This window comes from Dermacentor andersoni, chromosome 5, assembly GCF_023375885.2.
Source record: "Dermacentor andersoni chromosome 5, qqDerAnde1_hic_scaffold, whole genome shotgun sequence".
NCBI lineage: Eukaryota > Metazoa > Arthropoda > Arachnida > Ixodida > Ixodidae > Dermacentor > Dermacentor andersoni.
The window spans coordinates 4156161-4180188 of record NC_092818.1 but is presented as its reverse complement, the minus strand read 5'-3'; the positions used below and the strand labels follow the sequence as shown (position 1 = coordinate 4180188).

At 48.0% G+C, this 24028-nt stretch overlaps 1 protein-coding gene across 3 annotated transcripts in view; it reads right to left on the bottom strand.

The window, feature by feature from the left end:
* LOC126529909 (nuclear factor related to kappa-B-binding protein) overlaps positions 1-24028 on the bottom strand; it is a 437784-nt gene that overhangs the window by 49428 nt on the left and 364328 nt on the right. For all 3 annotated transcript variants that reach the window (XM_055070097.2, XM_055070098.2, XM_050177360.3), the window contains one exon: positions 12122-12281. In XM_055070097.2, coding sequence (XP_054926072.1) covers positions 12122-12281 — 160 coding nt within the window. The remainder of the gene's footprint in view (positions 1-12121; positions 12282-24028) is intronic.

Genomic DNA, 24028 nt, shown 5'->3' with positions numbered 1-24028 from the left:
TGTGGTCTGAAGTATATGACGTGTGTACCATCGCAGAACTTGTTTGAAGTGCAACTGTTTGATATCCATGTCAGTATGGTTGGGAATCACGCATGGGCTAGCGAAATATATGTGAGGTCACGTGACAGCTTTTCCCAAGTGGTTTCACGTTCGCTATGTGTGTACCATCGCATAGCTTTTACAATTCCCATTAATTGATACCGACGTCAGTGTGTTTGTGAATCACACGTGGGCTTCTGAAAGTTACGCTAGGTCACAGGACATCCTTTGCCATATGGTCTGCGTGGGTACTATCACAGAGTTCATTAGAAGCCCGATCATTTGACGAGGAAGCCGGCACGTCTGAAGCAATTTCGGATGAACCACTTGTACATGGCTGTGTGTATGCGTCGGGCACCATGGGCACCGGGTCGCGAGTTTGGCCGCTTTAGCCCTAATCTCCCCCTTATTCTTCAAGATCGTGTTGAGAGTGCTCCTCAGAATCTTGCACACTGCGGGGATATCCGACTTCTCACCACGTTCAACCTGATTTATGATTTCGAGCTTCATGACGAAGGGTGAATTCTGCCGCTTCATCATGGCAGCACTGCGGGAGAAGACCCACAAGACACAAACACAATGAACCAGAAAAGCAGTGAGACAACTCGCAATTGTGCCATCTTGCACGACGAGGGCACAAGAGCCTCTGATTGGCTGTCTGAGCAAGCACTGCGGGCGGGTGAGGTTCATATTTTGCAGTGGGGTGTTGAGGGCTAACCCAAGGCAGCGTGCTTACAATAGGGAGAGCGTTTGGATGGAGCCACGCCGCCGGGTTTCCCCGCCACCACGAGGGAAAGCCAACTTTTGGGGGCACTTTTCGTCGCTTGAAGTTCGATATACCGGAAGTCGCTGCAATTTCTGGTCGATGTAAGCATAATTTTTGCTATACATACTCATTGTAACTATACCATGTTCAGAAATTGTTTGATATATGGAATAGTTCGATATAAACGGGTTCGATATAGTCGGGTACGACTGTATTTATCAATTTCAGGGTGTCTACCAAGTTGAAATTTCCAAATTCCCTGAGTGCCTTTGTAAAATTCCCTGAGTGATGCAGAACTATGTTTTATGTCAAGACAGGCTGAAACCATATTGCCAGATGCTGTCACTCTCTAGTAAGCATATGAAAAAATTTTTTAAAAAGAACGACGATCCAATTTGAATACTAAGGAGTAGTGTTTGTTATTCAAAAAGAGAATAGAAGGGAGGGGTCAGTAAAATGCACAGCAAATAAAATGTCTTCAAAAAAAATGAAAATCGAGTCGGACATTCTCAAATACGAATAAAAAGGAGATACATACAGAAGCACATATTTTCGAATATGAGCTGTTTCTATCAATTAATAGCAAGCTCAGTGGTATGAGGCCCGAACTTTGTCATCATTGAGATTCTCTCTCAACAGCTCGTAAGTCAACCTCAACTGTTCTGACATACTCTCAGCACGTGCAAGACACCTCAGTATTGTGTTCCACTGCTTTAAAGAGTTTTATTGGTTTAGATGAGCGACAGCTGCATCTCGGCATCAGCCAACACTTTGTTTCTTGAGCTCAAGCTCCTTCAAAATGGTGGCAGCACGCTTCCTTTCCCGTTCATTCAATACGTAGGTCCTTTCTGTTCTTGTCTTACTTCCGCCACTCATTCGCCTCACGGACCATTTGAAGCATTTCCTTGGTCAGTTCCACAGTTCACGTCCAATATTTCGAACTCCCCAGGGCCCGCCAAAACATCAGAAAAATCAGTCAGGTAGAAAAAATAAATGCATGTCATTTACTGCCCTTAAGAGCTCAAACAGCCACAAGCACATTCAAAAATGCTCTGAAGGCCTGTCGGTACACGTATTAGGCACATCAGTGCTCATACTGTGACAGGAAATACCGGGTGTATGCGTGTATAATTAAGGGATACATAGTGTGTCCCATGGCAATAGCCCCTTTTCCACGCTTGTTATGCTTTACTGCAATACTTTTGCGTATGCATCATCAAGTAACATTTCTGTACGGAGGCGTAGCTGACTTTCGGGAACCGGCATTATGCAATGCACCGTGCTTTCCAAGCTTCTAAGCCAATCGCGAGGACCACAATGGCGGAGTCCGTGTCATTGCTGACAGCAGTGAATTCTTTCAATAAAGAACACAGCACCCAACGGCAAAATGCTTCATAGCGAACGTCGAAGCAGCTAGGCCTAGCGTTGCCGCAGTGGTGGCTACGGCTGCCAGCGGATCTGCATGCGAGAGCGCCGGTCCGAGGCGGCGAGGTAATCAAAATGGCCACGGTGGTGGCTTTCATTAATGCCATTTCACATCTGCAGTCCTGGCAAAACCTCCGGAAAATGGGATGGCAAAGAGTTCTTGTGTCCGAAATTTCAGATGTTCTGATATATTGACTCTATCGGGTATGTGGTGGTGCCGCGAAGCCGTCCAACTTATTGGGAATCCGGAAAGTCGGTCGTTGACAGTACACTGGCAGCTCCTCCAGCCGATGACAGGAGGTCAAAGATTATTCATTACGATCAATTCCTGTTTGTTACTCGAGCCGGCATTACCACGACTTTCTACCCTTTCAATAAAATTACAGCTAATTTTCCCTGATAGAGACAAATTCCCTGAGTTTTCCCAGAGTTGTTCCAGACTACTCAATATCCCTGAGAATTCCCGGTTTTCCCTGTTGGTAGACACCCTGAATTTACTTAGTCATACTGTTAACCCTCGGTTGAGGGCCGTTACAGGGAGGGTACAATGAATGGAATTTACATAAATACACACACATTTCATGACGGTCAAATAACAAGTGAAAGTACATTTACTGAAATACTTACCTGGGCAGAGTTCAAAATCACATGCATTGTTTTTCTGCACAAAGTCATCCAGCAAGCTATTTCGTAGATATAAAGTCTCAGGCAAGGAAAAAAACTAAAGAAAGAATATCAGTACAGGCACACATTGGGCGCACTAGGAGAGCACGGGTTGTTCACAAGCATCGTTCTTGAAGCTGCTGGTCTATATATATATATAAATATATATATATATATATATATATATATATATATATATATACATATATATATATATATATATATATATATATATATATATATATATATGTGTGTGTATGTCTTTGTTTATATTAGCCTTTCCTTGCTATATTTAAAAAAGAACAATTTCAGTCGGCACTTCTGCCTTCTCTTCTAGTTGCTCTACATCAGAATCCCCTAACGTGCCTGTAACTGAGTCAGTGCACCTATACTTTGAGCATATGAAGCATACTGAGATTTGCTGAATACATTCCAATTTCGTCTTTAAAACCTTCTGATGCGGGCTTCTGATGCATTTCAGAGTGATTTAGATAAACTTTCAACTTGGTGTGCGAAATGGGAAATGTCACTTAACGTTTCAAAATGTTTAAACATCACCTTAACAAGGAAACATTCATAAAAGACAAACGAGTATAAATTAAATGGTGTTACTCTAAGCAGGGTTACGGAATGTAAATACTTGGGAGTTTGGTTTACCTCAGATTTAAGGTGGAACAGGCATGTACAGAAGGCAAGAAGGAAGGCGGCACGAAAGTTGGGCTTCCTACGTCGAAATTTTGGTCAATTACCTAGTAAATTGAAAGAACGGCTGTATTTTACTCATGTACGTTCGGTACTTGAGTACGCTTGTATCTGCTGGGATCCTTATACGTGTCAGTTAGTCAATTTACTTGAAAAAATTGAGAATAGGGCGGTTCAATTCGTTCTTGGGAATTACGACAAAAACCTCAGTATTACCGAAGGCCAGTACAGACTTCATTGGCAAGATCTAAAGGACAGAAGAAAGTGCTTCAGACTCAAATTTTTTCACAGTATTTACTATTCTAAAATAAGCATTGACAGGAACAAATATATTACATTACAATCGAATATTTCACGTAGAAGAGACCATGCCTTGAAACTCCATGACTTGCCTTTTAAAGCTGACACCTTGCGTTATGAATTTTTTTTATAGGACCACGAAGGAGTGGAATGCACTCCTGTCAAATATTGTTGGTATACAGTCTAAAGAAAAGTTTTACTGCACTTTGTGTGTTGAAATGAGTGTCAATTGATGTAGATATGTATGTACCCCCTGCTGTAATGTCTTCTCAGGTGATGCAGGTACTCAATAAATAAATAAAATAAATAAAATGACCTGTAAGGACGCACGTGCCTGACCCCTATGGTGACACCCATAGCGGCGGACCCTTTAGTGGCAGCATCCGTCTCGGCAGTGCTTAGGGTACAGCGAGTGCAACCGTGAGCACACGTCATCCCTTGTCAAAAGTGCCTATTTTTGGCCTGCCCTAAGAAGATTTTCAAGCAATAACCATAGCTCAGAATTGTTCGATTATGATATTTACCTGGTTCTAGCACACGCCTTTTTTTTTTTAATAAAAAATTGGGTGACAAATTGCCTCCACGGTCCAGTCGGACACAAAAACGAAACCAACTTCGTAACGTTCGCATGCTTTGCCGCATAAACCTTGCGTAGTCCGGCGAAGCTGACTTTAGCAAATAGGCCACCATTGTGCAACAATATTCCTTGCTAAAATATCATGTGTGAGTTAGATTCCTATTTAGTTTAGGAGATTTAATGTCATTCATAAGTTAGTTTACTACTTTGGTCTACTTTGGGCGTGCATTTGAATTGGCGGCATGTTAGATTCGAGCAAATACTACCAAATGAATCAGCGGTGTTCGTTTTGACATCATTTCTGCATTTTGTTTAATTCGACCTGCCAGATAATTCGATCAATTTTATAGGCCCCGTCAGGGTCGAATTGATGGAAGTCGGAAGTCAGCTGTATTATGGTTTGGAGTATTAATTTTGAATATACAAGCTGCTGGGTTTGAGACTGGTTGCAGTGCTTTCTGTTTCAGAACTTTTATATTTTACTGTTGTTGCAATACCAAGGTGATGATCATTACTGCCTACCAGCTACAATGACAATATATGGGGACACTACCCGCAACTACTGCACAGCTATCATTGTAAAAGGACTCAAGTTCCTGTGCTGGCACGAGTGATAGCCAGTTCTGGTTAGCCCAGGAAGAGCTAAAAAAATGACAGCCTTAAAAACTCTCAAATTTGACCAAAGGTGCTTGATTAAAGCAGCCAGATTGATGTAACTCAGCTAGATTTCTTTAAAGCATTTCTTTACTCGAATTTAATATTCGATATAAAGGAAATAAGTTGACTCTCTGAAATTATAAACTGGGTTATTATGTATCTTGCTGCCCATAACCAGTGTGTTCACGTTTAAATAAAATTAAATTCTAGAATATCACGTGCAAAAACCATGACACGAGTGTGAGGCACACCCATTAGTGGAGACTCTGGATTAATTCTGAACACCTGAAGTTCTTGAAGGTGTGCCCAGCATGGTACGTGGCCATTTTTGCATTTCACCTGCATTGAAATGCAGCCGCTGTGGCTGGGATTTGATCCCAAGATGAACACATCAAGAAGTTTATAACATGCAAACTTTGCATTGTACACAGAATATCGATGACATGCGGCAGGTGTTATATGGCCAAACTGGCACGCCTGGTTCAGCATTGCACCACATCCAGATGCGCACCAAAGTTAACCACCATGTTGCAGAGGCATCGTGACATCTTCACAAGGGAGATAGCAGATGCTTATTACATACACTGTACTGGTGACACGTGCATAAGCCAGACATCTGTATCATTGTTGAAAGAAGAGATGGATTTCACGCACACCCCATGATAATGTATATGTCATTGCTGGCTGTCTGCTTGGTTACATATTTTGTGCACTAAAGCTTTTTGTTTTCTTACAATAAACTTCAAGTTGAAGCGCAATGTGTGTGTCTTCTTTTTCTTTGTTCTTGTGTGCCATCAAGTTTGCAATATTTAAGACCATGCTTAGCATTAACCAACTAGCTCAATTTCTATTCTATAAAGAATCATCAAAATAAAAATCAACACTACGAAAGTTCGTTATAACGAAGCAAACTGCCGATTTTAACGACTTTGTTATATTGAGGTTTAACTGCATAAGCTTACAGCCTGTAAAAAATTAAGTCTTTTGAAATACAAATAAAGTGACTCTTTTTCAGTAAGGCTGATGACCTAAAAAAAGAAACATCTAACCATCGCTTCACTACGGTAGTGCTGTCTCAGACCCCTCTACCGTGGCAAAGATAGAACAATATTTTTTGGCTGTCTATTACACAGTCGACTTCTGTTAATTCAACCCTGACGGGATGGGCGAAATTGAGTGAATTATCCAGTGGGTCGAATTAAACAGGATGAAGAAAAAATGTCGGAACGTAACACCAATCCATTTGGCAGCATTTGCCCTATTCGAACATGCTCCCCAATCAAATACGCATTCACTTTCCATGTGTCCAAAAGAGAAAACTAATGTAAGAATAACATTAAAGCTCTTAAAGTAAAAATTTTACATGCACCCGATTTTTTAGCTAGAAAAACTGTTGCACAATGGCAGCCGGTTTCCCAAAGAAAGCTTTGCCACATGTTTTCTTTAAAGTCAACTACGCCACAATACATCTAGGTTATGCAGTAACGCATAAGATCATTAGGAAGGCAGTTTTGATTTCATATCTGATAGCACTGCACAGGAAATTTTCGGCCCTATTTTCTTTAAAAGATGCCGAGCAAGAAAAGTGCGAGATGCCAACATGTCTTATGCTGGTTTGCAAAAGATAGCTTGCTTGATACTGCGCCAAGAATACTGTCGCTCATAGGCACTGACATGTCTTGTGGTTGTACCTGTAAGTACCGATGCGTCATGCACTAGTTAAAGGCTTCCCTGAAATTGACAAAATTGAGAATACGGCACAACTTTTAGAGCACAGCTCCCAATAGCTCATTCCTGTGGCGAGCATCGGCAGTGGCATAACCTAGCGAACAGGCACCGCAGCAAAGGAGGAAAGAGAAAAGCGTAGTGCTGCTCGGTGCCGCGCAGGACATGTTCTGCGGCAATCACTATGATCTGTTCACTTGTTTATCTTTCTTCAATCACTGCTTTTCATTGGTTAACAAATGTTAAATGTTATCCCTCGATGAACGATGTGCCTGTATATATCAGAAGTATCTCAAATGTTATCAATAGTTCTAGCCATTGGCTGTGGTCACCAAAGCTTTTTGTGAGCTGATTGTATGCATGACGTGAATTGTGTAGAACTTTCTGGAAGTCACGTGGGCACCAGCGATTACTCTGGAGCCTTCGACGAGTCATGTATAGAAGCTGATACGCTTGACCTGCAGATCAAATATTCAACGATCGCCGACTCTGCTCGCCGCTATCGTTGTGCATGAGTGTTCCTTGTTTAGGTATGCTTTGCTCCGTTTGCAACATGCCACACGAGAAAGATTGTCCGCACCATTTAATAAGTCGCGAAATGAAAACACATTTAGAACTGCACTCAGATTTTGCATTAGGGAGTATTGTAATTGTCGGTGAATAAAAACTTGCGAAACAAAATCTCTTATTTTCGGGCTAATAGAGTACTTCAGACTTCCGATTATTTGGACTATTTGGGGGTCCCTGTCGAGTATGAATTATCAATCGGCGACCATAAATGAAAAACTCATCCACCTAACCAAAACATGATGCTATAAAGGAAGCCCATACAGGTTTCTCATAAAGAAAAATTTGCTGTTAAAAAAAAGAAAATGTGGGATCAACGCCTTTCTTGGACTCTAGGAGCTCTCCTAGTCACCTATCGATAATTTGGACTCGATATGGAACCACCGAAATGTTTGAATAACTGAAAGTCTGAAATACCGTATTTGCCGAAAAATAAGTGACTTTATTCCACAAGTGGCCAAAAAGGTATGCCATATTCTCGCATTGTTGCTTTCGAAGATACCTTCAATTTTTCGTGACAATGAGCGACAGCATTCTTGGCACAATTCCAAGCAGGCTGTATTTTGCATGACACAAGATGCATTGGTGTCTGCGAGCGACACGTCGTTCTTGGCACAGTGCTAAGCATTTATCAATGTGCAGAAATGCTGCTGCCTGTTGACATGTCTGGCGCTAGTCACAACAAATATAGCGAAAATGAAAGTGTGTTTCGAAAGCAATAGTTGATGAATACAGCCCAAGTTTGTGGATGCATCTTGCTGTGCACATGCACTTGCCACTGGCCTAGACATTCCGCAGCTGCAATTTTCTTGCAATGCCCTTTATGCCATTCCTTTTCATGCTTTGTCAGTAGTCAGAGCGACGCTCTGCATGCGTTATCAATGGCATCAGCTGGCCATGCGCAGTGGATGATAAAAGTGGCATAGAAACAAGCACAAGGTGTCGCTACAAAATTGCGGCCCATATCTCGATGATGGACTATTCCAGAAATGCACCGTCAGTGGCAGCTGCACTGTTGGTGGTCATTTGCAAGACATGGTGGGAGTGCTGGGCCGTGTGCTGCTCGCACGCTACAGGCAAGGTGAACGGGCGAGTCTCTGACTGGCGTGGCGGCTGCAGCCGACGATGTACGCACATCTCTGGAAAGGTCCGCTGTCATGCTGTCGCTACAGATAGACGAAAGTACCGTCAATGCATGCACTGGATTTTCATCAGCGACTACTAGATCGACTAGGCTTTCTTAGTATTGGTTTTGTGAAGTGCCAGCAAGATCTGAAAACAAGAATACAGCTCTTTATGCTTGACTGGCTAAATTAGCACATGGTCGTGCATCGGGGTCTATATTATTACATGACACATTGTAAGCTGTTCAAAATTTCAGTTGTCCTTATACAGTCTAATCTCGATAATTCGAACTTGAAGGGGCCCAAAAATCTGTTCGGATTAATTAAGTATTCATGCACCATAGCACGATGCACGAATGGTGTGAGTCATGAAATATTGCAGAGCGCAAGCACACAGCGAGCCAGAACCACGAAACTACCCATGCTGGCCAACACTCGCTTTCCAATAATGGTAGAAAACGAAACTTCAGGGAGCGGGCTAAGCTGGCGCCAGGCAGGTGCGCGCGTGGTGAGCGTCAAAGGTGAGTGAGTTGCGAGGGAGCGTGAGGGGAGCATGGTTGCGAGGAAGGGCGGGAGGGAAGCAGATTTGCTTTTTCGCCAGCTTGATGGATGGCACTGATTGTTGCTGCCCTTTCACTCAGCATACTCCAAGACAAGAGAGGAATAGCGGTGTTGTGTATGGCATCGGCTCTCTAGAAATCATGCCCACATCAGATTAAGCCCAGTTTTAATAATCAGGCAAGCTGTCTTTTGGCTGCAGGGTTCGCCGTCTCAGTCTTGACTGCCGTTTCAGAAACCCTCCTCCAAAAATTCTAGTGTGGATCGAGAAGTACAACGGCTGAGGATCAACGGAAAGCACCTAAGCCTGAGGTGTTCCCTTACATCCATAAACTTTCCCACAATCTTAAGACGGTGGAAAGTAGCAGGCACGGCTTACCAATTTGTTTCTCTGCCCCAAGTAAGCTGGGAAAGTTGTATCCACGTACCTGTAACGCCAGAAAACGTGGATGCCAGAAGACACACCAACAGCCATTAGTTAAATGTTCCATTGGAGTGCTTTGTTGCATTCCCATGTCATGCGGGATGTTTTACGTCGGCGAAACTGGTTGCTGTGTCAATGATTGTTGGGGGGAACACGCTCAAAAACTGAGAAACTGGATGATAAATACACACATTTAGTTGCGCACGTTAGCAAGTGTACGGATTGTGTGGCCTAGTTGAAAGAAACAACGGTTTTAGGAAAGAGCAATCAGTTTAAAAGCCTACCACATTAGAAAATTTGGTAGCAAGTGCTTCAGCACCCCTTCCCTTACTCTCTTTGATGCTGAATTTGATCTTCTGGATGCGGCTCTCGGGGACTCAGATTGCAAAGAAAAAGAAAAATAATTGTTTGCATTTTGTTACACTTGGTTGGCTGTATTGCGCTTGCGTTGTTGGCATGCTATCACCTTTGACACGTTTTTCTCCTTCATTTCCCTTGTTTCACTCTGGCATATATAAGGTGTGCTATCCTTGCCAATAAAACCAGTTGTTAGTCAGCGCTTGTGTGTACGTGTCTCTCTTCATGTGGTCGTCTGTTCGCTCTATTACCCATATGTTTCAAGATGAACCAACCCGCCCAAAAAGACGTATTGATGAAGCTTACGTTCTTCATCCTGCGTTCATAACGTGAGTCATGTCTTATCAAGATGACGAAGTTGTTGCCGCTGATCATAATCATGTTGGTGCGCTCCTGTCTGTTGCAGCGTCGCTGTGTTCAAAATTTAGAGGATCCTTAAGCTTCGCCTTTAAGAGTAGCATCCAAAGATCCCTGACTGCGTCTCATGCTTCCCAGCAACTGGAGCGTACAAGGCCGTAATGTTCGCCGGGAAATGTTGGCCGCAAATGCTATGCATGAAGGCGGACTTTGGGGTAGAAACACAGCCTCTTGCGTGGGCCGCGATGCAGCGGGGGGCGAGCGCCAGCTATTGCAAGGAACCGGGGGCCCCCCGCTCCGTGGCCCCCGAGACACCCCGGCGTGCACAAATGGCGGACGCCGTGGTCGGTCTGTGAATTGTGGAAATATTGGAAAAGTGGTTTCTTTGAGTTTTCGTGCAACACAATTGTTTTATCTTACAGTCAATTACAATCCGAGAGCTATCATGTCTGTAGGTTGCATGTATGTCGTAGTTTAAGATTTTTCTACGTATCTTAGCTTGAGAAATTCAATTAGTTCAGTAAATTTCTTGCATCACTGGATGGCCTGGGTATAAGTGGCTCAAAAATCTTTTTGCCGAAATGACATCCGATGCCGGCGCAGACTTTCTGTGACACGGGCTTCTAAACAGTATTGCGTTAAAATACAAGGAGAATGAAGTACTGGGTGTTGCCTTTGCATCCTTGTATTCGTGGCCTCTCTTGTCGTATAGAATCGGATATAGCGCACTGTTGCAAACAACCTTTCCATTGGGACGTCTCAGTTTAGATTCATCACTGTAAAACAACAAGCGTGAACGAGACCAAACCAAACCAACCAAAACAAACACGAGCAAGAGCTGACGCATGCAGATGATAGCATGAAACAAGCAGTCCGACCGAACCAGACACGAGTACGAATAGAGTGGTTGGGTGGGTCCGCATGACACCAGTTTGCAGCTTGCTGCTGCAGCAAGCTGTAAAAAATTGACCCAGAACCAATCCAACCCGCAGCACGCGTTTTGCCACTAGTGTGTCGGGGCATCACGGCGCGACGCAGAAACGGCGGCCTGGCTACACTATTTGAAAGAGGGTGAAATTTCCGCCACAGTTTTTTTTTTTTTCTTCACGCGTGGCATTGACGGCTCTCCCCTAAGCTTTTCCTGTATGGTGGGGTCAGAGCAATGATGGTTGGAGGCACCGCCGCATGATTTGGTGTGCTGCTGAGAGCATTGTCGGAGTGCGGTATGTTATATTAACTGTTGTAAATGCTTGCGCTTGCGAATTACTGGGCATTTTTGCCCATTGGACTACACAGAACTTTGACGGGACCCCAGCGTCAGTTCGAATAAACAGGAAGTTCAAATTAAGCGTGTTTGAATTAACAAGATTCGACTGTACTTTAAGTCTACAGGGCTAGTGGCAGTGCCACGGGGCTCTCCGAATAACTGGCTGTTGACTGCATTGGGGCTAACTAGGAGGCTAGTTAACTGCAGGGCAAGGCTGAATCTGTTGGCAACTGGAAGCACATAAAGGAAACATTGTCATGCACCTGACCCTACAGGCTAACCTGCAAGTGATCAGTCTGTGCCTTGTGTTCTTGTCCAGTCATTTTGCACTGTAATTCTCAAAATGTACCAAACGACTCAATTTTAAACTTTTCTGCAAAAGAAAGCAGGATGCTGCAAAGGAAGCCCAGACAGACTTCACAAAAAGGACTGTGCCGAGCTTGTTGTTCTTTATATTGCACCTTTATAAGTGACGAGTCAGCCTCCCCACATATTAATGCACATGTATGCATTTTGCCCCGAATAATATACAGTTAGCCTTGTTCTCATTAGGCTTATTTAACATAGTGGTGCTGCTTGAAGTGAGGTCCCACTGAGGGTGTTGGTTACTGACCGAGGACAACGGTGGGCTGTGTGGCCAGCAGCATGGGCGTGGCTGTGGCTGGGGGTCCCTGCTGGGCGACTGTGATAAGGCGGGGAGCAGGCAGAAACGGTGCCCCCTGGATACGCAGGGCCGGCCGGGGGCTGCCCCCCACCAGGTTGCACACCACCTGCTACAAACGTCACATGAAAACAGTGTGAGTGCACAGCAAAACTGCACATTCCCACTTCTGCAAGAAACAGTTGCATGCCCACGCACGCACGCACACACACCAACGCTTGCTCTACGAATCTCAATGCAGCAGGTAAACTTAATTTACTACTCCAAATTAATTTCTGCACACTAAAATGTCCTCTGCACTACAATTTTTAATTCCACCTAAATGCAACTTCACTGTTAAAAAAATGAAATTCATTAAGGTATATTACCATATTCTTTTCAGTTTTCTGCAGAATTTGGAAGATTCTTTCGCTTTCGAAGCTCTTTGTGTGATGCAAAAGCGTGCAAGGGCAATGTTCCTGCTGTCGTATGTGGCAGGCGCACCCAAGATGCTTGAAAAAGAAAATAAACGTAAATGAAGAGGTGACCGATGTCTGCAGACGAGGCACCTTAATCTCATCTGTGTGCTTACCGAGTAGAATAATGAAGGCTTGTGTGTTCGCAAAAATCTCCAAACCAAATAAAGGGAGCATGACCTAAAAATTGTTGTCAAGTTGAGCTGATATTGCAAAGTCAGGGTGTCTACCAAGTTGACATTTCCAAATTCCCTGAGTTTTCCAGGTTTTCCCTGAGCACCTTTGCAAAATTCCCTGAATGAGCCAGAACTTTGTTTTACGTCAAGACAGGCTGATACCACGTTGTCTGATGCTGTCACTCTCTAGTAAGCATGCTGAAAAAAAAAAATGACTTAATCCAGTTTGAATAGTAAGGAGTAATATCTATTTTATTTAAAAAGAAAACAGAAGGAAGGTGTTAGTAAAATGCACAGCGAAAGAAATGGTAAAACCCATTCCAAATTGAGTCGAACGTTTTCATGAAAAGGAGATGCATACATAAGTAAATATTTTTTTAATATGAGCTATTTCTATCAACTGATAGCAAGCTCATCTGTATGAGGCCTGAACTTTGTCACAACTAAGGTTCTCTCTCAGCAGCTGGGAAGTCAACCTCAACTGTCCTGACATACTCTCAGCCCGTACACAACATCTCAGTGTTGGGTTTCACTGCTTAAAACAGTTTATTTTGGTTTGGATGAGGGACATCTGCATCTCGGCGTCTACCAACACTTGGATTTTTTTAGCTCAAGCTTCTTCAAAAAGGCGGCAGCACGCTTCCGTTCCCGTTAATTTAATTCCTCAGTGCGTCGGTCCTTTCTGTTCTGATCCTCCTTCTACCACGCTTTCACGACATGGATCATTTGAAGCATCCTCTTGGTCAGTTGTACAGTCAACGTCCGATTTTTCTGATTCCCTAGGGGCCGCAAAAACATCGAAAATCGGGCAGTCCAAAAGTAATGAATGCCTGTCTTTAACTACCCTTAAAGGCTGAAATTGACCCAGGCACGCCCGAAAAAGCTCTTAAGACCTGCCAGTACACTTACTAGGCATATCGGTGCTCGTACTGTGATAGGAGATGGGGGTGCGCGTGTGTATAATTAAGGAATACATACTGTGGCCCGTGACAATTGCCCCTTCCCACGCTTGTGCTTCACCGCCTAACAATACTGTACTGAGGCGAAGCTAACTTTCGGAGACTGGCATTACGCAACGAGCTGTGCTCTGCGAGCTTTAAAGCCAATCGCGAGGATTACAAAGGCAGAGTCGGTGCCATTGCTGACAGCGACAAATTCTTTCAATGAAAAACACGGCATCGCACGGCAAGAAGCTTAATAGCGAACATAGAAGCAGCTAGGCCTAACGTTGCCGCGGTGGTGGTTACGGCTGCCAGCGGATCTGCGTGCGAGCGTGCCGGTTCGAGGCGGCGAGATAATCAAAATAGCGGCAGTGGCGGCTTTGATTAATGCCATTTCTGACCTGCAGTCAGGGCAATATACATTGACTATATGGAGTACGTGGTGGTGCCGCAAAGCCGTGCAAATTATCGGGCATGTCCGAAAAATCGGACGTCTAAAAAATCGGTCATTAACTACTCTGGCAATACATCCTGCCGATGACACGGCGTCAATGACGATTCGTTGCGATTCCTCTGTTACTGGAGCCAGTATTACCACGACTTTCATTCCCTTTCAATAAAGTTACAGCTAATTTTCCCTGATAGAAGCACAAATTCCCTGAGTTTTCCCTGAGTTTTTCCAGACTGTTCAAATTCCCTGAGAATTCCCGGTTTTCCCGGTTTTCCCGGTTGGTAGACACCCTGGAAGTGCAACATTTTCATGGCAATGTGACACTGGTGCTGCAAATATGATCACAGGTGCTGACCAAGGGGACCAGCCTTTCCAGAGTGCCACAGAACCTTCCTCTATCTCCACTGATGTGTTTATCCACGGCCTCACCCAATGAATGTTGCAATAAATCAGCACAGTGCATAAATCATTGAACCATTTAAAATGCCACTTAGAGTCAGCCTCCGGTTGCTTGCTGAAGTGTCAAGCCTGAATTATGCCTTATTTTGTTGTAGTGCAAGCTGAACAAGGACAACAGAAAGGCACATCTGACACACACAGTGCTAACTTTCAACAATAGATTTATTTCAAGTTCTTGTCGCTATATATACACCCTCGAAACATCATACAACACGTTTAAATTTCGGTAAAAATGAAAACAAAAAAATAATAAACAGGGAACCACACGCAAGCACTTTTTTGACTCGCATATTCACAGACATGTACACATTCAGCGCGAACAAAGATAATCGAGCTCTTTTGAGGATCGCACAGGCTTAAAAAAGTTGCAAGTAGATGTGATGTTAATGTTGCTTTCACTGTTCCCAATAAGCTAGGTAAGATATGCGCTGCCGTGCAGAGGAAAAAGGAGCAGTTAAAAGGCAAAAAAAGAACAGATATTTGTCCAGTGAAGCACAATAAGAACAACAGGTTTACTGACTGTCGTATGGATGAGGTTTATAAAATTCCCCTTAGCTGTGGCCAGTTCTACGTAGGGCAAACGGGGCGGTGTATCAATCAGAGGCTAATGGAGCATAAAAGGCAATTAACCAGTGGATCACCTTCTAATCTTTCCCTGCATTGCCAAGATTGTAACTGCACGCCAAAGTTAGATGAATGCACAATATTGTACAGACATAAGGAGAAAAATACGCATCTTATGGTAGAGGCATGGCATATCTATAACGGTGGAAGTGCGTGTGTGAGTCAGCCTTCGATTACCTTACATAAGGAAGAGATTAAGTCCCTTAACAGTTATCTCTCAAGTAGACCGACACTTGTACCCGACTGACACGTGGTGATACCATTACTGAGCTTGCGCAGATGAGTTTTGTGTCTTCTTTCTTTTTTCGCCTCAGTGCTCCCTTCAGTTGACAGTCGGCATTCCGTGTTGTCCACTTCTCTTGTGTCCTGTCTGCATGCCTCACCTTTTTTGCATAATGAATCCTTACCAACTAGCTCAGCTTTCTGTCGTTCTAAATGTATAGTACGCTCTCCTATTATTAAAGGGGGAGGCTACCCTCGGATAACAACTTTCTTGTTTGTTGAGATATCTTAATGAAATTTTATTGGCTTTAGAAGTTTTGCACCACCAAGGCCACGCGCTGAGCCTTACCTGCGCTTCCCCTCGCCAGCCTAGACGTGGGCGCGCCTCCTTTCCCACGCCAATTTAGTCCGCTCAGATGGAGACCGACGGCACCCGCTCCCCTGCCACGATGGACGCCGACGCTTCGTTCGGTCAGGCCGAGGAGGACACCAACTGGTTTCTCGCGGCTCGGAAAAAGAAATGCTTAGCAGAAGCTACTGCGAACCTGCCGCCTCCTCTAGCACCTGAAGCACCCCGCAAGATGAACACGCAACTCCCGCCACTGCCTGTCGACGACTACAATATTGTGTTCCGCCCGAGAGACGGCCTGAACCTCAATGCGTGGCCTCATCCTTCTGTTAACCGAGCCATTGGCATAGCAGCAGGGCTGGACAGCACCGTGCTCAACGAACCCATTATTCACATCTGAACTGAGCAAAACCTTGTGCTGCTCAGCACACCGGACGAGAACCTCGCAGCATGGCTGCAGAAAGTTCAATTCATCTCCATGGGCCTCACTCAACCCGCTGTTCAAGCGTACATAAGCCCCCCCAGAGAACTCCTGCAAGGGTGTAGTCTCAGGCCTTGAGCCGAACACCACTACGACGACGATGCTAGAAAACCTCCGATGCTCAGAAGCCCCTGTCTTACACGCTCGCATGATGGGACCTATGAATACGGCCCTGGTCACATTCTCCAGAACCCATTTACCTTACTACATCCGTATGTACGGAGCAGAACTCCCCTGCCACGTATACCGACCATGCCAGCAGGTGTGCAGCTTGTGCTTGTCGATAGGCCATCGCGCGGACGTCTGCCCCATGCCCGACAAACCCCGTTGCCCGGCGTGCGGCATCTCAAACCCACCGAAGGAACATGAGTGCACACCTTAATGTATTCACTGAAACGGCGCTCATCCTGCTACTGACCCTCGCTGTCCATCGCGTCAACTGCCGCCACACAATGAATTGCGCGTGCGTCGTAAAAAAAAAACAAGCATAAGGACCAGCACTTCCCACCCAGACCAGTGCAAGGCCAGCCTGAGACGACAACTCAGCAGAGCGCACAGCAAAATATGACCCAAGCGGCAACAACACCGGGGAGCTCTGCGGCGAACCCCTGGACTAGAGGACGCAGCCGCACTCACGGATCACCCGGGGATCGTCGCCAAACTGACCGGAGTCGCTCCAAGGGCCGCTCCAAGGGCTGGACTCCCACCAGCGGCCATTGGAGGGACCGTGGCCATAAAGGAAATGGATCTGCTAAGAAAAAGCAGGCGGTAAGCTGGGCAGCGCAGTTCCCACTTCTATCCCCCTCTCCACATCCCCACACCCCTTCAATCACACAACACTCTAAGCCCAAACCCACACCGCAACCCATGATGACTGACAATGAGCCGCATCTTAATGACTCTGCACAAACATCTTGCACACCCGACTACTGTACACAACAGGCTGTAGCAAGCGCGTGACGCCCCCTCGGACATAATCTTCGTTGGCCCACCAGGCTTGGTGATCTGCCCGGCTCAGTTAGGCAACATTGGTCACTGCACCAATAAACAACGGCGAGCACAGCTGCTTGGGGGTAAGTCATCGTTCGTCGCCACCACGCTGCGGAGCATCTGTCTAACGGAGGGTGCCTCGAGCCCTCCCTTGTTCACGAACCCGGGTGGATTATGACACTGGCGACGAGTACCCACGGATCGTCTCACGGCGCCTCAAGCGGCGAAACACCACCCCCCATTGCTGCCGCCATGCCGCTGTACGGAAGGCTGGAGCTGTTCGAGAAAGATGGGTCCTCCTGGCCAATTTACGAGGAACAAGTCCACACGTTCTTCCGGGCTAACGACACACCCGAGGCCAAACAGCGGGACTTTTCCTGGCCAGCTGCGGGACCCACGTCTTCAGTCTCTTGCTCGACTTTCTCAAGCCAGCCACGCCCCATGTTAAGACGCTGGGTCAGCTGCTCGCTATACTGCGCTCGCATTTCAACCCAGCACCGTCCACACTAATGAAGCGTTTTTGCTTCAACAAACGGAGCCGCCGGGAAGGAGAGACCCTCGGGCAGTTCATTGCTGCGCTACGAGGGTTAGCGAGTGCCTGCACTTTCGGGGACCAACTGGACTCGCTGCTCCGTGACCGTTTCGTCTGCGGCATCAACAACCCCGCCATGAACCGTGACTCCTGGAGCTTCCCGACCCCTCGCTGGACGCCGCCGTGAAGGCAGCACTGGCAATGGAACCTGCCGCCAAGGATGCCGGCGAGATTGCCCATGCGACTGGCTCATTGTCGGCGGAAGCGGCGGTCAAGAAGTTGGCAACAAAGGGCAGTACCTGCGGTCGCTGTGGTGGTGACCACTCCCCCTCACAGTGCCAGCTCTCTGAAGCTTAATGCTTCACGTGCGAGAAAACTGGGCAGCTGGCACGGGTATGCCGAAGGGGGAGGACGAACAGCAAACAGCAGCAGCAGCCTGGTTCAAGCTCAGGTACCACACAAGCCCACGGCCAGGGCAGCCATCGCAAGGGTACGCGGCGGGGGTGTGCGGCAGCAGGCCCGAGTTCTTCCGCGGCCAGGCTCCACGTCGCGGCTGATGACCCGCCGATTTTCAACATGTGGAACACAGGCTTTGTTCCGCCGTCTGTGCTGCCGTACATGCTGACCGTTGAAATCTGCGGGCACCTCGTTTCCATAGAGCTGGACACGGGGGCCAGCATGTCTGTCATGGCTGGGAAACGGTTCGAGCGTACCTTCCCTGGCGTGTCCGTTGAGGCTTCGGGCACGATGCTGCGCAGCTACTCTGGGCAGCTCTCCCAGGTCCAGGGTCAGGCACAGGTCAGCGTTCGCTTTGGCGACAGCGAGGCAACCCTTCCCCTTTACTTAACCAAGGGGTCATCACCAACACTGCTGGGCCGAAACTGGATTCGCGCACTGGGCGTTCGTCTGCCAGAGTACCAGGAAGCCAGCCTGCATGCAGTGAAAGACGTTCCCAGTCTCCTGACCGAGTTCAAGTCCCTGTTCCAGCCAGGGGTGGGCACATTCGCCAACACGATGGCTGGCATCTATGTACCTGAGGTAGCCCGGCCACAATTTTTCAAGCCTCGCCCACTGCCGTTCCCCCTGAAGGACGGGGTCACTCAGGAGCTGCAACGGTTACAGCGAGAAGGAATCCTGCTGGCCGTCAATACGTCTGAATCGGCCGCTCCCATCATACCAGTCCTCAAGTGAGATGGCAGTGTCAGGATCTGTGGGGATTTCAAGGTTACCATCAACACCGTTGCTACCGTCGAGAAGTGCCCCTTGCCGCGAATTGAAGATCTCTGGTCAGCGTTGTCCGGTGGACAGAAGTTCACCAAGCTCGACCTCAGAGGTGCTTACCAGCAGTTCGTGCTCCAGGATGCCTCCCGGAAGTATGTCATCATATTGACAACTTTGGGACTCATCCAGTACACATGCTTACCCATTGGCGTGGCCTCAGCCCCAGCCATATTTCAGAGAGAGATGGACAACCTCTTCAGGGGCATGAGGCACGTGGCGGTGTACTTGCATGACATCCTAGTTACTGGCAGCGACGACGGGGACCACCTGCAGAACCTGCACAACGTCCTGGCTGACTGCAGGATGCCGGTCTTAAGCTCAAGCTGGAAAAGTGCATTTTCCTGGCCCCCAGTGTTGAGTACTTGGGACATGTCTTTTCCCAGACTGGCCTAGCCCCGGCTTCCCGCAAAGTAGATGCTGTGCTCAAGATGCTTAAACCTGAGAACAAGGAGCTTCAGAGCTACCTTGGCCTCAACTTCTACAGGAGTTTCCTGCCGAACCTGTCGGAGCATCTACAACCGCTCCATCTTCTGCTTCGAGAAGGTCAGCAATGGGTTTGGAAGAAGGAGCAGGACCAGGCCTTCTAGTGCAGCAAGGAGCTAATCACCAAGGCTCTAAAGCTGGTGCACTTCGATCCTGCCAAGCCTGTCGTGCTGACTGTAGATGCATCGCCATATGGCATGGGAGCCCTCCTGGCGCACCGAGACAATGATGGCCAGGAACGCCCTGTGTTGTTTTCTTCTCGTCGGCTTCATACTGCAGAGCAGCATTACAGCCAGCTGGACAACGAAAGTTTGGCCCTCATGTTGGGTGTAAACGCTTCCACCAGTATCTGTTGGGCCGGAAGTTCGCGGTGGTCACGGACCACAAGCCACTGTTGGAGCTGCTGGGGCCTGGCAAGGCAGCTTCTGTGCAGACATCACCTCGAGTGGTACGCTGGACCTTGCGGCTGGCAGCTTACAGTTACCAGCTGGTTTACCGTCCGGGAAAGGACCTGGAACCTGTTGATGCCCTGAGCCACCTGCCCCTGCCAGAGGTGCCTGATGCTGTTCCAGAACCTGCTAAAGTGTTCATGCTGGAGCACGCGTACCCGGAGGTGCTCCCCAGATCTGCGGTATCATAGCGACCAGCCGGGACCCAGTCTTGTCTCAGGTGGTCAAGGCAGTGTCCTGTGGCGAGGAATTGGTTCAGCAGGCCTATAGCCACAAGGCCGCTGAGCTGAGCTTGCAGCACGGCTGCCTACTGTGGGGTTCTAGGGTGGTGATCCCACAATGTCTCCAGTCCAGGGTTCTGCAGTTGCTGCACGTGGGCCATCCTGGTGTGCAAAAGACTAAGATGATGGCGTGGTCTCATGTTTGGTCGCCTGGCCTGCACCAGGACATTGCTCACATGGTGCAGAGCTGCCAAATCTGCCAGGAGAATCAGCGGGCCTCACGTCGTGTGGAAATCACCCTCTGGCCGTTCCCACAGAGACCCTGGTCCCGCCTATATGTGAATTTTGGGGGACCCTTTTTGGGTGGACGCCTTTTCGAAATGGGTGAAGGTTCTACCTGTCACCACTCCATCAGCAGGTGCAACCATTGCGGCGCTACGACAGGTCTTCGCCGTCCAGGGGTTGCCGGACGTCATCGTGTTGGACAATGGCCCTGCTTTTACCAGCACAGAGTACCTGGCCTGGCTGACGAAGAACAGAATCTGCCAGATGATGGTTCCGCCGTACCACCCTGCTTCAAATGGTGTAGCCAAGCGGGTGGTGCAAACCATCAAGGACAAGCTCAAGAAGAGCCAGACAGGATTTCTGGACGCAGATTGCCCGGATACTGTTTCAGTACCGGACCACGCCCCACGATGTCATTGGCCATGCCCCCTGTGAGCTCCTGCTGGGTCGAATGGCCAAGACACCCTTGGACGTCTTGCATCCGGACCTTCAATCCACGGTGCTCCTTAAGCAGCTGAAGCAGAAGCTGGCTGCTGACCAAGGGTGCCGTCCCGGGCTTTGCCAGAGTCGGGAGCTCCTGTTTTCGCCAGGAACTTCCGTCCTGGCCCACCCTGGTCTGCCGGACAGGTGGTGTCTCAGGCCAGTGCCTCATTGCTGCTCGTCCGCATGCCAGAAGGGGTCACGTGGCACAGACACACCGACCATGTTAGGCCTTGCCTCGGGACCTGGCCAGCACCCTCGACTGCCACTTCCGAGTTCCAGCCCGCAGGAGGACTAGCGGCAGCACCAGTCGCTTCCAGCGAAGCACCGCCTCCCTCGGAGGCGGCAAGCGTTGCCAGTGGTGCAGCGCCTGTTGGGCCGGTGTCGAGCCCATCACCACTCACAAGGCCGAGCACTGCGAACCCTCCGGATGGAGCGAGGCCGGCTCAGGCAGCACCCAGCGTTGCCACACCCGGCCCGTCAACACCGGTGCCCAGGCAGAGTACTCGACGGCGGAGGCCACCAGACCGTTACTCGCTTGGGTAGCAGGCACTGTCGACCCGGCTAGGACGGAAGCAGGGCCTCGTACATTGAACTTAGAAGTTTTTTGTTGGTGACAAACTAACTGGGGGTGAGGGGGTGTAGCAAGCATGTGACGCCCCCTCGGGCACAATCTTCGTTGGCCCGCCAGGCTCGGTGGTCTGCCAGGCTCAGTTAGGCAACATTGGTCACCACACCAATAAACACCAGTGAGCACAGCTGCTTGGGGGTCAGTCATCGTTCGTCACCACCACGCTGCGTAGCGTCTAACGAAGGGTGCCTCGAGCCCTCCCTTGTTCATGAACCCGGGCAGATCGTGTGTCGTGACACAGGCACTGAACGATATGGTCAGCTCTCTAAAGACAGAATTGGTTGCCATAATGAAGGCAGAAATGCAAAAAATGAAGGAGGTCATTATGGCTGCAGTCACAGCTCCACTCCAACAGCTAATACAACAGGCCCTGCAACCCGCTGTCCAGCAGATAGTGGCCAATATTAAAGAACAAATAGCGGCTGCACTCGGCTAACTTTCAATCTCTCCCTCTTCATCCAAACGCTCCCTGTTTCCTTCACATGAAACACAAAGATCACATCCTTACCTTCGTCGTGCCCGATTACTGCTACCAGTCCGAAAACCCGCCTCACTGGGCCCGGAACACTTACTTCTCGGCACCTCCCAGGCCGATGAGCCGCCACCCGGACAGCCCCCCGAGTACAAAACACACACAAATAATACTTGATCATGGCCAGAAACTGTAAAAGGACACACGCTAGCCCCCAACTCCTAAGCGTGTGGCAATAGAATTGCAGGGGCTACCACCAGAAACGCGGATCTCTTACGCGATTCATCGCCACACAGCCCCATCCCCCCGATGTAATAGTGTTGCAGGAAGTGCATTGTACTCTTACACTTCCCGGCTACAACACATACACCGACACAATAAATAGCAACACACCACACCTCACAGCCACATTAGTGTCCAAACATTCGACCGTTATCAAACACACCCTCGAAACCTCACCATACTGCACGTACTTCTCGAATTGGTCCCGTGCTCTCGCTCCCATAGCAGCCTGTTTGCGCTTAATGCCTACAGTGCACCTAATGCGAGGAAGCATGAGTTTGGACATCTTTTTGCACATCTATGCAAAGTGGCTAAACAGATGGTCATTGTAGGTGACTTCAATGCACCGCACCCGGCCTGGGGTTATCAAACAAAAACACCAAAAGCACGCCGGCTTGCTCAGGCTCTTGCGTTCCATCGCATGACTCTGCCACAGAACAAGATCAACCAACACGATTAGGCAACAGCATAAGCAGAGACACGTGCCCTGACCTCACGATGGTCAGAGGGGTAGGTCGACACTCTTGGAGCAATCTCGTGAAGAACCCAGGCAGCGACCATTACATTCTAGCTACTGAACTGCAGGTACAACCAACACACACTCCTGAACGTACTGTTAAGATAACAAATTGGGGTAAATTTAGGCGTAACCGGTCCTCCCTAGCTCCTCAGGACACCCCCTCCTTCCAGGAGTGGATCAAACAACTTCAAAGTGATCTAAAAACTGCAACTCAACGCATCACTGCAAGAACCGAGGCGCCCGATGTGGATCTCCATTTGCTCCATCTCTGGGAGGCACACAGAGGCCTGACCTGGTGGTGGCGGCAGCAAAAACATATTCGGAAACTTCGTCTGCGTATTGCCCGCCTAACTACGGAGGCTAATGACTACGCGAGCACCCTCACTAACAACAATTGGCATAGCCTTTGCGATCGCCTCAGCAGCACACTAAGCACACCTCGGACATGGTCGCTGCTCCGCGCATTATTAAACCCTACGCAAACCAAAATGTACACTAACAACAGAGTCCGCACCATCCTCCACAAATTAGGTCTCGATGACACTACTCTACTTCACAGTCTACAGCACAGTCTACAGTTGCTACAGGCACCCGCCCCACCTACAGAGACTATACACACACAGACGCCACCCCTCTAGACGCCGATATTACAGAAGCCGAGGTTAGGGCGGCCTTGCAGGGCATTAGGCGCAACGCCGCACCTGGGGCTGATGGGATTTAATACACACTCCTACGCGACCTAGATGATCGGGCCATTCAGGACTTAGCTGCATTCACAATGACCACTGGAGCAATGGCACGCTTTCACAGGAATGGCGCCATGCAGACATAATACAGACTAGCCCGGATATATCGAACTCGAAAAGGATCGCGAAATAGTTCGATATATTGATAATTCGAAATATAAATAATGGATGTCAAAAGCGTCTCTAACAACTCCACATCTCAAGGCAGTTTCCCGATGTTGTGGCTAACGGGAACTTACCGATCTGTAACTCCAAGGTGCATAAGAAAAAAAAACACAGCGCGATGACCAGAGAACTTTATTTTGGAAGAAAAAAACCTGTGACCTTTG